This window comes from Cygnus atratus, chromosome 1 (assembly GCF_013377495.2).
Source record: "Cygnus atratus isolate AKBS03 ecotype Queensland, Australia chromosome 1, CAtr_DNAZoo_HiC_assembly, whole genome shotgun sequence".
Lineage (NCBI taxonomy): Eukaryota > Metazoa > Chordata > Aves > Anseriformes > Anatidae > Cygnus > Cygnus atratus.
The window spans coordinates 202539917-202555469 of NC_066362.1; the positions used below are offsets into that span (position 1 = coordinate 202539917).

At 37.2% G+C, this 15553-nt stretch overlaps 1 protein-coding gene across 4 annotated transcripts in view; it reads right to left on the reverse strand.

The window, feature by feature from the left end:
• Positions 1–15553, reverse strand: part of PICALM (phosphatidylinositol binding clathrin assembly protein) — a 65211-nt gene that overhangs the window by 18575 nt on the left and 31083 nt on the right. For all 4 annotated transcript variants that reach the window (XM_035560386.2, XM_035560385.2, XM_035560384.2 and 1 more), the window contains exons 4-12: positions 15078–15180; positions 12815–12908; positions 12180–12291; positions 10691–10797; positions 9555–9596; positions 8753–8838; positions 7370–7493; positions 6880–7016; positions 4638–4738 (exon numbers count right to left, since the gene is read on the reverse strand). In XM_035560386.2, coding sequence (XP_035416279.1) covers positions 4638–4738; positions 6880–7016; positions 7370–7493; positions 8753–8838; positions 9555–9596; positions 10691–10797; positions 12180–12291; positions 12815–12908; positions 15078–15180 — 906 coding nt within the window. The remainder of the gene's footprint in view (positions 1–4637; positions 4739–6879; positions 7017–7369; positions 7494–8752; positions 8839–9554; positions 9597–10690; positions 10798–12179; positions 12292–12814; positions 12909–15077; positions 15181–15553) is intronic.

Here is a 15553-nt window from a genome sequence, read left to right on the forward strand (position 1 = left end):
CACCTTGGTCTTATAAAGTGTGCTTCTTCCATAGTTTTACATAGAGAGTTAGTACATTACTTCTCTTGGTTGTGTTTACAACCAGCTTCTGCCTGCCTCAGTCACGCCCTCTGATACCTGCAACAAATTCTCCAGAGCAGTGACTGCTTCCTACCACAACAGAGCCCAGATGGGAAGAAAGGAGTCAATTCTACAGATGGCTTTAACGAAATAAAGAACATCCCCCAAACCCCAACACTGCAGCTGTTAACCTGCACTTTTCCATCTCCTGTTCTTTAAACTTTGTTTATGGATATCTTGTTACTGGGCATCGTGTAATTCTCGAGAGCTTTACCTGCACTGAGGTAGGCACACAGGGCAGAAGCCTGTTCCTTCCTGCCAACAGCCATTAGCTGTGAGCAAACAAAAACCTGTTCTGCTTCAAGGGACAACAGCCAGGAACAGTGTCAAGGAAAGAGTTCCTTACTAAAAACCAACGGACAGTAGTGGGAATAAGGGAAATACGGATCTGTGTGAGCGACTTCCTAGACACAGAAGAGTTTTGAGGTTTCTTGAGGACGGATACAGTATTCCAGGATCCAGCATATAAAAAGAAAAGGAAACACAGCTAGAGTGAAATAACTTACTGACAAAAAGAAGTGAGGCTTAGCTGTCTGGCTTCAAAGTACATGAACCCTTGGTGGAAAACTCAAGAACTCCCTGGTGAGATCAGCAAGAACTGCATCTAGCCCTGCATATGACTGTTTTATCACATTGCCTAGAACTGCAGCTTACTCTTCTAGACAAAATCACATACAGAAATGTTGGAGTAATAGTTGCAAGAGATTTCTCAAGTGATTCGCTGTTTTGGCACATTGTTCTTTTAAACCTGGTTAGGTTACAGCTTACCCACAACTCTTGCAAATACTACAGTGTTGTAGGCAGCAGTTTCAAACTAAGTTATTTTCTCTGCCCAAATCTGACCTTCACGATTCTTAATTGTAAATCCTAAACAGCTTGGTATCATGTAGCTTTCAGTCATATGTAAGTGCCAAAGAAAATGTTTTAGAACCATTATACTTTGCAGGCTTAATACATGCTTTCATTTTCTGCAAGTTTGACGTCTTACTCAGTAAGACTTGACTTCTCTCCCAGACTGCCTGGCTATGTCGCAGGAACCTTAAAAGGCCTTTTTGTAAATCATTGTTATCAAAATCACAGTGCCCAACAGTGAATAAAGAACAAACACCATAAGCTAATATTGTATTTGTTATATATACCAACAATACAAAGCCTTCCACTGGCTTACACATGTTTTAGACAGCCATATTACCACCTAATGTACTTGTGGACAGCCAGCCACCTGAAACTGCGTCCTTGCTTGCAGGTTCTTATAACTGCTGTTACGAATGCTATTTCAGAATGTGCAGAACAAACAGATCTGACAATAAAACAGATCAGATTATTCTGCAATCAACGCCTGCTTGCTTGTTCTGTTGCTGCTTCACATTCTTCTGATCCTATTGGTTCTCCTTGCAACTGGAAAAATTCCCATCAGATAGAGCAAACTGATTATTTCCACACTGATACATTTGTTGTGCTTCTTAAATTTAGGCACAAATTGATAACTGGCAAGAATACCAAAACAAATACTGCTAGAACGGTCTTTGAACAATTCCAATAAACAGCTCTGATAAAAACTTCCTTTACTCTTTTTAGCTTTTTTTTTTTTTTAATATTGGTTTACAATATTAGTTTGTATCTACTATCTACTGAAATTAAACATGCACAAAATAGGAAAACTGTTAAATACCACCTTCTGTTCCCAAATGCCAAGACTGAATATAAACTCATGTTTTGGCTAGTAAGACCACGCAATGCAATTTTATATTATCAGGATTTATTCAGAAATATAACCTGGTTTTAGACTCTTTGCTGGTCTGTCTCATTCTAGCTCTAGCCACTGCGTTCAAGTCTCAAAACCTGCCAATGCTTGTCACAAAGGTAATTGAAAATTAATTAGGTTGGGGTAATCCACTTCCCAGCATATTCAAATTAAAAAAAAAAAAAAAAAAGCTGTCTCTCCTGACAGCAACACCTAAACATTTCTAGAGCCTAATTTCATCCTTGAATACACATGGCATCTGCTTGTGGCAAGGGAACCGCTCTGCACCTTCAGGCTATCTGAAGGCATTAGTGATTCAGGTGCATTTAAAAAAAGTAATCTAAATTCGGCCAACTTCTATCTTTAAGTTATCCAGCTAGAAGTATCTTACCTGAGATAAGAAAGACAAAGGTTTTCCAGTGGTATCTCTTCCAATTTGAAAAAAATAAACTGAAAACATGCGATTACAGAAGCTATTCTTTGGGAGTTTTTAACCTCGTTATTAGCTTTAACATTTTTTCAGGATGACAATGAAAGGCAGCAACCCAAATGTAACGCCTCTGTAACAGTTTATCCTTTTATTACATACCTAAGAGTTGCTGCATAAAAGTCACAATCTGTAACTGACTCTACTCCATCCGCACCTGGTTCCATACTCTTCTCAAAGTCACCACATACACCAAATACAAACATCATCATGTCAGAAAATTACCTAAGGGAGGGATGCTGTGCAGTGGTTAGAGCACAGGACTGGAAATAGTTCAGGTTCCATTCTTGGCTCTGCCACTGACTGGCTGTATGACTTCAGGCAAGTCAGTTAATTGCTCAGATTTCCCCATCTGTAAAACGTGGAAAGCACTTCTTATCTGCCTCGCCTATGTGAAGTGAGTGTTCATGTCTGTAAAGCCACATAGATTCATTTTCTTTTAATGAAAGCTAACAAAAAAAACCTGGTGGTCTCAGAGTTTTGACCTAAAACTTCAGCAGACAATCTGTAATTTAATCCTGAAAGTATTTAGAAACTTGTCATTAGTAAGCAGATTATCAATGACTATTACTGAAGACCTTACCAGGAGTAACACATAACATTAAACAAACAGACTTCCAGGCTCAATTTCAGGTTGTTAATACCAAAAAAAATAAAATTAATGAAAAACCCTAGATTGTGAATGACATTCATGAGGAAGGTAACTTCCCTGTCCTTTCCCACCCGAGATAATTAGGACAAGCTGAAACAGAAGGTACTCCCAAAAGCAAACAAGATGAGCCAAAACATTTTTCTCCATTTCTAAACTTTAAGCCTAATAAGCACTGAAATTTGTCTGCATAACTTGATATGCTCCCCACTGCATCTTTCTCAAAAAATGCTCTGCTCAGCCAAACTGAAGGACAAGCCAGCCATGATTTTTTTTGAAGCTAGCGCATATATTACTATTGCTTCCATCACCCCAAATCGTGTGTTATTTCCCTACAGACCAACACAAAGATACAAGACATGAAGCACACAACAAAAGTAAACAGGAAAGTGGAATACATACACTCCTTATTACGAAAATAAGTAAGTTAACTGGAAAGATGCTTTGGAAAAGCTATAGCTCAAAAAAGAAATCGTGATGTAAAGTTTCAGAATAGTATTCTCCAATGCCTATAAAGTTTTTTGACATAGCACCTCCCACTTTTTTTCCACACCACAAAAGAAATTTGCTATAAATCAGATGCTTGTTAAAATGCTTATCTGGAAATAGCCACAGAATAAAATACTAAACTCTGGAACTATGTGTCATTTATGTAGAAAGGTAAAAAGAAACATCTTGTAAGAGATTTTTAATCCCCCACCAGTATAACCAACAACACAAGCAACCAGCACGTGTTACCTACACAAGAAGTATTCTGTAACGTTGCAAAGCAGCAAAGAGAAGAATGGCAACAGCTTTGACCAAAAGCTTTAAGATTAACTCATCTTGAAGTAACACTCATGACTTTCTACAATACTCCTGCCTTGCCTCCCCGGTTTAAGGGCATGCTGAGATCAGTAAGATCAGCTAAGATCTCATTCAGTCCATCACAGCAACAGAGCAGAATGACAATTTGCATGTTCTGAAATAAACTGAAGAGATTCCCTTTCACAATTTAGCTCTTCAGTTAAAAAAAAAAAAAAAAAAACAACTTTGGCTGGATGTCTTTCCTTGCTTTAGCCACAGCTTATTTGCTTTTGTAGTTAAATACAAGTTTTCTGCTGCATTTCAAAGAGGTGCTTTGTTTTGTTTTCAAAAACTAGCTTTGGATTGTCTTGCTTTTTAGACACATTTGTCTCACAATTGCCTCATCTAAATTCTTCTCTATTATCACTTGCAAAATTGATTTACCTTCACACCATTTAAAATGTATTTGAAAACTTGCATATTCAAGTTCAGTGCATGATACGGTTCAGTATCTGACAGACATCTTCACAGAAATCACTTCTCACAGCTAAGCTTCTGTAGCTCGCTATGTGACCCTTGAAGACAGCAGTTATAAGGCTGACTCAGCTGGAACTAAAGGAACATTTTTATTAACAACGCTTATGTCAAGACTGTGATCACCACATGCTTCTACATTACTTTAATCTGTACCTGGATCTGACTTTTCCCCTGCTCCTTTAATCCATTTCTAGCTTGTCTTTGCAAGTTCTCTTCACAAGTTTTTCCTGAAGAAACATCCCACAGACTAGGGAAACATTTCACAGGAATCTTGCCACAGCAATTAGAACCTTAATCTGAGTCAGAATTCTTACCTCCCCAGGTACTTCCTACTTGTGGAGCAGCAGATATTGGATGTACAGATGGATGAAACGTTGGCTGCAAATCAAGCAGATCATTTGGCAGTTTTGAAGTGCTACAACGACAAATTAATACAACTGTTTGAGCTGCACCACAGTTTTCGATACAAGGCAAACACTAACAATTGCCAACAGTAAAGAAAGCTTTGTTACAAATTGGCTGTTACAAAACGGATGCAACTAAGCCATAATCATTAAGTTGGCTGAATTTCACATTTTCAGTTTTGTAGAAAAGTGTTAATATAGAAAGTTCCGTTATACCAAGTGACTTTTGCCAAAGCCAAGACAAAGATAACCAGCCTTCTCATCTTCCTCACAGTCTAACACCATAGCTATGACTTTTAAGTTCAGTAATCCTCAGCAACTTTTTCAGTAATCTCGTGAAAGCCCCACAGTGTGAGATCAAGCTGATGGAACTTACTTTAATGGGTTACGCCATCGAAAAGTTACATCTAAAAATTCCACAATCTATCAGATCTTTCCACTCAGATCTAAACCAAACTGAGATCCAAGAATATCCTACAGAAATGAAGAGCGAAGTCTTAAATACAACTCTTGCAGTGACTTCGAGAGTAACAGGCACAATAAAACTCATCCTCTAGCAAAGAGTTAATTTCAAAATTAAATTCCTCCTAAAAAAAGAAAGGGAGCACTGGTGTTCACCTGGAACTTTTCAGCATGTGAAGTGAACCAACATCTGCACACTTGGCTACAGACAGAAGCTGAGTAAGTGTGGCATTCAAGGTTTTCTTGAAATGAGACTGGCAGAGTTTGAAGGCTAGAAGGGACATCCTAGACCTTTATCTCTTCTTGCTGACCCAATTCCTTGCGTCATTCTGTTCTTACTATTTCACTTCAACAGTGATCAAAATCCCGTTTTGCCACCGCCGCCTCTATTAAAAAATAGCATGGTCTGGCACAGCCCTGTTTAGTGAGCAGGAGCGTCAAGATCATTTTCAAGTAAAGCTTGTCCAGGTCAACAATTCAACGGGAAACATTCTGTCTAATAGCAAGCAACTGAACTTACAATCCAACAAACCCACTTCATGGCAGCTTCTGTTGTAAAATCTGTTCTTTGCTCATCACAGTTATACTGCCAGCAACTGAATTTAGAAATATGAAGCATGTCTAGCCAGATATTTCTATATTTCAGACATTGTAAGAAGGAAAATCAGGCATTCAAAGTTTCTAGTTCAAAGCATACTGCCATTTCAAATATTTTGGCCTCTAAAAAGCAATTTAAAAAAAATCAAGGAAACCTTTCAGTTACGAACACTGAAAGATTCTCAAGCTCCTTACACATGACTCAGCTATTTGCTACTTATGTGGTGTCAAGTAACTTCCTACAATAGTTTTCTAGTGGGACAGAAGGCTGTAGAAGTGCTGACTCCTTTTAAAGAGCTGCAAAGAGCAAAAGGGGGCAAGTAGATTCTTGCATGAGTTCTAATGAAACTAAGCAATTCTTCTTCAGGTTTAGGTTCAAATCCAAAGCAAAAATACGCCTTGCAAGAGCTATTTCCTTCTTCCGTACTCATAGAAGCACTGTACTCGCTGATACTATTTGATTTGACAAGTATTTTACAGAATAAATCTCACACACTTACTCATACCAACAGCTCCTGCTAGTCAAAGAGCAGGATTAGCAGGCAGTGAGTACTCCTGCGCTATCTTTGCCAGTCCTTGCAGACAGATGTTCCAGATACAACTCAAGACAGAAAAACCTGCCTCTCTTCTTTCAAACCCTGTTTCAGGCTGTCCTTTTTCTGAAAATCTACCCAGAACATTTGTTACAATTCAACTTCTGAAGATCTAGAAATGCAACATGAAATCCTGTGTTATCTTTAAGACCTCCCATACTGAACTTTTATTCGACTTTTCCTAAAATAACTTGAAAGGTTTTCTGGGGGCAGGACACATGCAATTTACAATTTCAACTGTCTTGCTCGCCTGACAACAGATACAAGAGCTGTCAGCAGTTGGTCCTTATCAGAAATTATTCTGCAAACAGAGGATGAAAAACACTTCTACGTTGTTATTTTTAGTGATAGGTCATTTTCCCATCAACTTTACACAAAACATTTCAGTCACTAACGAGCTCTACACCCAAACAACCTTCTCCAACGTACATTCCTCCGAAGTTTAGAGGAAACCCTGGCTGCACCCCATCTCACAGTGAAGCAACACCATTGAAGCATACCTGTTTGAAGAGCTAGGGGTAGAAAAAATATCAATGGCTGGTGTAGTCATTATGCTTCCTGCTGCAGTCGACACGGGAGAAGCTGCAGTTGTTAAAGAGGTATGAGGTTTCTTTGCAAGTTCTTTTAGACGTTGCTCCTGTTGGGAAAGTGAGCTGGCATAAGAAATCCAGAAACAACATTTGTGTATATGAATTTGGAGGCAAGTAAAACAAAACCTAAAGATTGCTTTTTTAATTATTCCACACAGTAGCACGTCAGTTACTTAAGATAGTTACAAGAGTCAGGGGTGCCCCAAATCCTTCAGAAACTGCTTTAACAAACCCTTCACAAGTTGTACGGCGTACGTATGTAAGAGTCTACTTCCAGTGCTTTGCCACCAGCACCCATTCAGTATTAACAACACTGGCTTTTCATTCTGCTCCCTCAAGAATCTTAAGCTATCAAATAAGAGCACAGAAGTGTTTTCAGTTAAAAGTTCTGTATGCCTACCTTTAAAGCTTTCAAGCGAGCCTGTTCCTCCTCTAATGCAGCTTGTTTTTCCCTTTCATCAACTTTTGTCAGAGACAGGCCGGTGCTTGCAAGGGAAGAAACTGCATTGGAAAGGGTGGTAGCCCTAAAGTAATTGGACCGGAGAAAAGCTGGCTGTTAATAGGTGACACGTGATAGAAACATCTGAAGAACACTTTGCCTGTATCCACCCTCCTGCTCAGTTCCTTTTGAACTCTTTAAAACACTGGTTATATCACTGTACAAGTACTGTAAGTGTCAATAAGATACACTGTATGAACTTGCAAAATAAAAATGCCTAGAAATCAATCTACTCTCACATGTTGTCGGATCGTGGGTTTACCTTCCTTAAATGTTTCCCCTCCTAACTCTGTCATGGAAATCTTTATTTGAAGCTTTTGCTCTTTCCCTATTGACTTAGGACAGCAATATGTGTAGATACACAAAAATCTCTGAAACTAGGTTCCAGTTCAAACTGTTGTTAATTTAACAGATTTAGTTAAGAAACTATCAATGCAACCAGCAAAACCCAGATGAAAAGTCCGCAATTTATCATGCTTAAGAGCGTGCAAAAAGATTCAAGTTAAATACTAGACTTGTAAAACAGACTAAAGTAACACTACAAAAGCTAATAAAACAGTGCTAAAGTCCTAAAATTGTCACCACCATAAACAAGAACATGCAAAATGTTAGTGCCTTATTCTTTGAACATGAAAAAATAAATGCTATTTAATTTTGCAAGTCTTTTCCCCCACCCTCCAGTATAAAGGTTTTTTTTTTTTTTATTTAATCATTATCAAGTTAGTCGCCTAGAGGATTTCTCTGTATTGTACTTTGTCTTTTAGCAAGCATTCAAAAACCAATGAATGATTTAATCCCCAATTACTTTGAGCATCTATTTTTAATTTAAGGACTTCTAGAAGCATTTTCTTGCTTCTGACAAAAAAAAAGAAAGAGTCTCTCTCATCTGGAATCCTAAGGACATTCGTAAATAAATGCTCCATAACTTATGGAAGTGTAATTATTAACAAAACAAAGATTTCTGACAGTTAATTTAAAAAAAACAAACCACAGTTTCTCTTCCAAGGCTCAAGATTAGATGTTAGAAGTCTAACTACTACACTGTGGGATTCTACAGCAAGTTTTTGCAGTTCCTTAGGTTCTATTTCTGTTGACAAGGAAGAAACTGTCTGAAGTACTCAGCAAGACATATGAAAACCTGCTATACCATGATAACTAATACAATACAATCTTCACTTCAACAGAACCTATGCAAACTTTAGTTCATAATGGAGTCCCAAAATAATGGACTTAACATTTGATTTAATTTTTATTTTTTATTTTAAAGGACAAGGGCATAAGCACCTGCTTGCAGCTGTGGAGTCTTTGATTTTCTTTCCTTCTAGAGAAGCTAAATGCTGCTCCAAAGCATCAAGAAGGCTACTTGGTGCCTGGAAAGAGACACAACAGGTAACAGATAGGAAAAATCTAAAGACAAAGCAAGTCAGTAGTTAAAAGACTTTCAGAGAGTACAACTCTAAGGCAACTCGTAACAACTCAAAATACTTATATCACATCTTGGCGCCCAGTTGATATTTAATTACTTTAAATATCAGGTGATTTAGTCTCGTCACTACATTATTCGGTGTCATAATGACTCACCCATAAGGTACTGAAATATGTCAAGAGATGTAAAAATTAACAGCTAGGAAACAGTAAACAATCAGAAGCAGTCTGTATTTCTGGAGACTTTAAGAGGGAAATTGTACCTAAAGTCACTTCTATGTGCATGCTCTGCAAACCTTCACAAATTATTTCAATGGGCACGTTGCCAAAAACAAGCTTGCTAAAAATCGTAGCCTCATAACATCATGTAAGAACTTCATTACGTGAACTCAGGGACAAATTGTGTTATCAAGCATGATGAAAATTACATTGTCTCAAAACTCAATTAGAGTGTGAAATAAACAGCCTATAACATTTTAAAATAGGATCACTGCATATGAAAGCCAGGCTCTGACAGGGTTTGGATTTAATCACAAACTTTGAAATAACTCGGTGGCAACATATGCAAGAAAGCAGAAGTGAACGCTATAATGCCAAATTCTTCTGATTATGCAACCCCAAAACAGACATGTACTGACAAATGCATAATAGCTTTATCTACCTGTGAAAGATCTGGTATGTCTCCTCTGTCAATTCCAACTTGCTGTAATAAAACAAACGAGCTTTAGAATCTGTTTGCGTTTTTTACAGGCAGAGATGCTCAAAAAGCAAACAATGTTAAGATGGAATCACGTAAAAAGCATAAATCTGTCCAGATACGTTGTAAATACTGACAATCTGAACTCTATAATGGTTGGTTATAGGAAATTCTTTTGTTAAATGCACACACATTACAGAGATTTTAAACAGATGTGACCTTAGAAACAAAACAGAATGAGAATCAAGTGTTTCAAAATTGTAAGGCTGGAGAACTTTGCCTATCCCACAACTTACGGAGCAAGTTCAGACCTACTGATACAGAGATGTAAGTGCTAAAATAAAGCACCTTCAAAGCTTTTTAAAGCAGCTTTATTTAACTATTGCTGTTTTCTAAAATGCACAAACTAAATGTTCTGCAGCAGCACGTACACTGTTACAGTAGAAAGATAGTAGCCTATCAATTGAAAGGACAAACAACAAAAACAAGCTTTACTATTGAGATTTTTGCAAAAAGAGTTATGAATAATAAAGAAAAGTAAAGCAAGAGCAGCAGCACATCTCAACTGAGAAATTTCTTAATACTAGGACATTCAACAATCCTTCAAAATGCAACAGAATAAATACATTAAATACATATTTATCTTCTATGAGCATGCTTATAGGAATTAGTCAAAAGATCTTTAAAAAAATCACAGGTTCACCTACTTATCTCAATTTCTTATTTGTTGAGCTGTTATTTCATCTAAAACTTAAAATGACAGAATTTTGGGTTTCAAACTAGAATACATGGAAAGTAGCAGATCACCTTGGTTACAGCAAGGCTCTTTTCAAGGACTGCTAACAATGTTACGCAACCAAGGAAGTTTTAAAATACTGGTTTATCTTTCACTTAAGGAGGATGTATAAATATAAAAGTATTTTGTAGTCAGGTTTTTCAACACAGTCCTCAAATGAACTGATCACAAGGAAAGAGACTGACAGGATGACACTTTGATGGAAATGAAACTAGACAGGCTGAAAGGAAGCAGTATCTGCTTTACAAGAAAATAAGCACTTTACAGACTGTTTCGACTAGAGGACTCAGTCACTGGGGTTTACCTCTGCAACTTTGAGGAACTCCGAAATCCGTGTCATTCTAGTGAGAAACTTCTTATATATATCAAGACCTTCTTTGCACTGGTTCTTTTTCATATCAAAGTATTTTTCTATAAACAGTAAGAATATTTGCATTAACTAAAATCGAGCATCCTGCAACGTTCCTGTGTGTATTTCAAAAGTAAAAGCAAATAAAACAGGGCAAACGGAAAATGCCTGCAGATTTAGTTTGCCACGTTAACTGCAGAAGTCACCATGCCTAACTCACGCCAAATGACAAAAGCACCACTAAACACGAGCTAATGATCATCTGCAGGCAGTTAAATCTTACCTTGGAGGTACTAGATCTCTCAAACATAAGCACCCTGAAGAGGACTGTCAAGCCTAAGAATAGGTCACCCAAAGAAATGTAAATTCATCCTCCTCGTTAAAAAAAAGTTTATGATCTGACAGTCACAAGTCTACACTATTCCAGTATTCAGCTATCAGGCAAGGTTGTGGTATTTTCTGCAAGACTGATGCCTCTTTTTATAGCGTGGCCTACAACGAGATGCAACAGATTGCAAAACACTGGTGCTGAAAGTGGGAGGTTCTACCCCACCTTCTTGAAATAGTGCTTTCAGGCCTGTTTCTATACTGGGCTTCATTCAAAACATCAATCAAAGCAACTTTATCCAAGTTCTTATCACTAAGGGAAAACAACTTGACAGGGACTCTAAATATATCTGTCCTTCATTGACTAATTCTGGATTTTACTTTCCATTTTGCCAGCAATATAAAAATAAAAATATAAAAATATAAAAATAAAAATATAAAAATATAAATATAATATAAATAATATAAAAATATAAAAATAGCTGCAATCACATAGCTTGATCCAATCACAGAATACAACTAAAATCAGGCATATCATCAGGCTACTTTCAACTTAGTTATTTCTAGACTTTGTCTCCCTTGTATGTGCAATGTGTACAAGTGAAAAGACCCAAAGTGGGAAATTATAATTTCCCTTAAAACACAAGATATGCTCTAGAAACAGAAGCCAGCCAATTACTTAAAACAACCAACATTAAGGCTTCAAAAGCCACTCAATCAATCATTGATACTGTGGCTGCAAACTGGTAACTGACAGTAACCTGCTCCATTTAACAACAAACAAAATGCGATTGTTTCTTCTTTCTTAAAAAAAAGAATCAGTATTATGGTTCATATTTGCCAAGCAGTTCAATGAGAAACAAAACACTACAAGAAAAAGAAAATAAAATCTTGAATTGGCTTTGCTTTCAAAAACGTGCTGATCCCTATATACAATGCAGTGAAAAATGCAACCAGACAGAAAATCCTTGGAAATAAATCTGACTTGGGAAAAATAGTATTGCTGTAAAACCAGTAATATTACCATTTCTGTTTCTCAAAAAAAGAGCAGATGTTTGCAACTGTTTACTGAGCTCCCTCCCCAAAACATAGCATTCCAGAAAGCAGTTATATTTACCCAAGAGGTTAATAATCCCTTCGTTATATGCAGCAAACAGTCTAATGGCATCTTTGAAGAGAAGCATGAAGGCAGCGTTAATTACACCATTTGTAAGTTCATTGCTATTGACCTAGGAAGATCAGAAAAAAGTTAATTTAACTGAATTGATCCCTTATTGGGAAACTTAGAGTTGAACTTCAGTAGTCTGTCCCGATGCATGCTTTGCGATCATCTCATTGGCTGTTACTGGAAGGTAAGCAGTAAATCAACACAGGATCCCTCAGCAGAGAATAAATTCAATTATTTTGATAAACATTTGTGTTAACTAATGTTAACATTAATTAACAGAACTGAAGAGAGCGCAGAAGTAATCAACTTCTACATGAATAACATTATTATACAATGTGCACAATTAGCACTGACTTAGTATGAAGCATTCTCTCCAGTGAGCATCACATTTCTTTTTTTCTGGTTTCTTGGGGTATATCAATGAACAAAATGCATTTTGCTTTTCAAACTCCGTGGATAAGATGAACAAAAAGGAAGAACACGGAACCAGGTTCAAGACCTTTAATCTTAACCTATTTTACAAGCTTGTAGAGGTTGTACAATAGTCAATAGCGTGTTTGATGTGTACACGCTGCTAAACTTACATTGAAGTCAAGAAGTGCATCCATTTGATTTTGTATAATTGGTACAGTTTTTAGGAGTTTTTCTGTGCTCATTGTTCTCATCACTCCGTCAGCCCTGTTTGCACAAAACAAAAGAAAGTCCTTCGAGTGAATTTTGAAGGCAACTGTTAGCGAGAAACGGAATGTAGAAAATAAAACAGGTCAGTGAAAACATTTAAATTCGTATGGCCATACAAAGCAGGCATTTTGATGTTTAAAAATGCTGTCTGGCCAATACAGCTGTAATAACTGCAGTGCACAAAAGCAGCAATTTTTATTTGGCCAAAACATGACTCCAAGATGAATATTTATTCTGAGGGAATGAAACTGATATTGCTTAGAAATATAGTAGTTATGACGCATCAGGTAACCAAAAAAACACTCCCAAGGTTGTTTTTTTCCTGAAGCATATTTTTACCTATGCTTTTCCCAATAACTTGACTGTTTCATGTCACTCTAGATTATTTTCTTTCCGACTGAAAGCAGTAAGAATGAAAAAACAAGCTCAGTAGTATGCTTTTCAATCTTTTCCAGAAAGGTTATAGAGTTTACATGACAATTCCTTTTAATGGTGAACCACCAATGGTTGTTTAATTGCTCAGAACAGACTACGTGTTATTTTGCCATCTATTTGAAAAAAAATGTATGAAATTACTATCAAATATCCAAGAAAAGCAACAGCCAAGGAAGAGGTTAAATCACCTCAGTGACAAGAAACAACTGCTGCCTGTAAGACAGATCAGCCAGCCTTACAGCCCATCTGCACGCACATAGCAAACCAAAGGTTTCCTGGAAGTGCAAGTCTGTGCATCTGCACAGAAAGGCTGTGGCTGTTCTCCAACCTGGAAGGCAACAGGCAGCTGGCTGTGGTCAGCTTTCTACTCGAGCAGTTTATTCCCTCCTAACAGCCAACAGCGACTGCAATAAGCCCAGTGTGACAGGGCACGGGTGCAGTGCCCTGGAAAAAAATGAGGTGTGGAACCAACAGATCGCTGTCCCCAGAACAGGTATTTCTCCTACCTCGTGGAAGAACCTCCAAGCACAGGCTGGGGGCTAAATAATTTACCTCTTAGGCCTAGAACATCTTGACTACGAAACAAGTGTGCACCTCTGGTGGGTCTGCAGCTACCTGACCCCCATGCACACCTGCTGTGAGGCTAAGAGTTTGGTGCTGCTGGGACTCCAATCATCTCTGAAGGCAGAAAGAGTAAGAGAAATCCAAGTATTCCCTTTTTACTTTATTATTACAGTTTAAAACAAAATGGGCTCTACAGTATTAGCAATGAGACCTAAGGGATTTGGACAGTGTTCTCAGGCCACTTCCGTTGCTGCAAGACAGTAGCAGATGGCATAATGCTATGGTTAACCCCTGCTTAATTTTTAATTAAGTTTTGTGGGTGAAATAAGATTTTAGCAACACTAAATTATCCTGTCTATGGATGATAAAGGATGTTCAAATGTAAAACTGTTTTTAAACTTTAAAAAACACTGCTTACAGAGATAATGAACAAAAAGGGAAAGACTTTTAGCCGTGATCGGTATACTCTCTCTGGCCTCTCATGAACGACATCTCCTGATTAATAACACACAAGTTATCCAATTACTGGTGCTCTACATTGTTATTTTGCATACAAAACAGGTACCAAGTCTCAAATAACCAATTTGTCTTGAAGGAGCTCACTTTCAAGGGAAATTTTTAATTCAGGTAGACAAAAAGCAACTGCCACAATGTCTTCTCAAAAGTATGAGCTGCACTACCTTAACAAAGGCAATCAACTTTCCCCAAAATTGCTGTGTGAAGAACAGAGACACACCAGGAAATCCAAAGTATTGTTTCACTAAATATGTGTCATTTAAATATTCCAAAGCTAGATGCACAAGTAAGCTGCAGTCCCATATACTGCACACAAGGTAAAGCAACTTTTTGATGTATCACAGAAAATTTATCCGTTTTTCTTAATATACTTTGATGCATACTGTTTTTCATTTCTATATATTAAACTCAAAGTTTACAAGAAGTAAGATTACAATAATTGAAGTCAAATATTCTGGCAATATGTATTACTAGGAAGTTGAGAGCGTGTCTTGTGGGGCACATCTAAGTGAGGAAAACAGCCATTACTGTGTAATTTCACAAATATTTTTACGTATACAGCACTAAGCTGTAACCAACATATTTCCACTTTAATTACAGATGTATGTAAGACAGAACCTCAAGATAAGCAAACCAAAAAGCAGTTCTTACCCTCTTTTTACTTTTGTGAAGTCAAAAGCCACCTGTCTATAGGAAACTGCCTTTTCATTCAGATACCTGCTATACCGCCTGATAAATGTTGACATGTCATACCCTGAAAAAAGAAGTTTCAGAAGCTTATTACTTACCCAGTCAATTAAAGAACAAAAACCTTACTCTAAATGTTCAAGATACTAACACAAGACAGCTTCATTACATTTTTGCCTGGTCTTCATTATATTTTTGCCTGGTTTTGCCAGATTAGTCTGTGTTACCAAGAATTGTGTACGTCCTTGTATTCAGCTTGTAAATCCAACAGACAATACTGCAAACATGTAGAAGAACCAAACTATGTAGAAGTTTATACTTCACTTCCTAAGGAAATTACTTTCAAAAGCAAAACAGTATTTTTATGCACATTTCCTAAAATTAGGAGTGAAATTACTACCAAATAATTATATGATGCATTCATGAACATGTTTGCATCA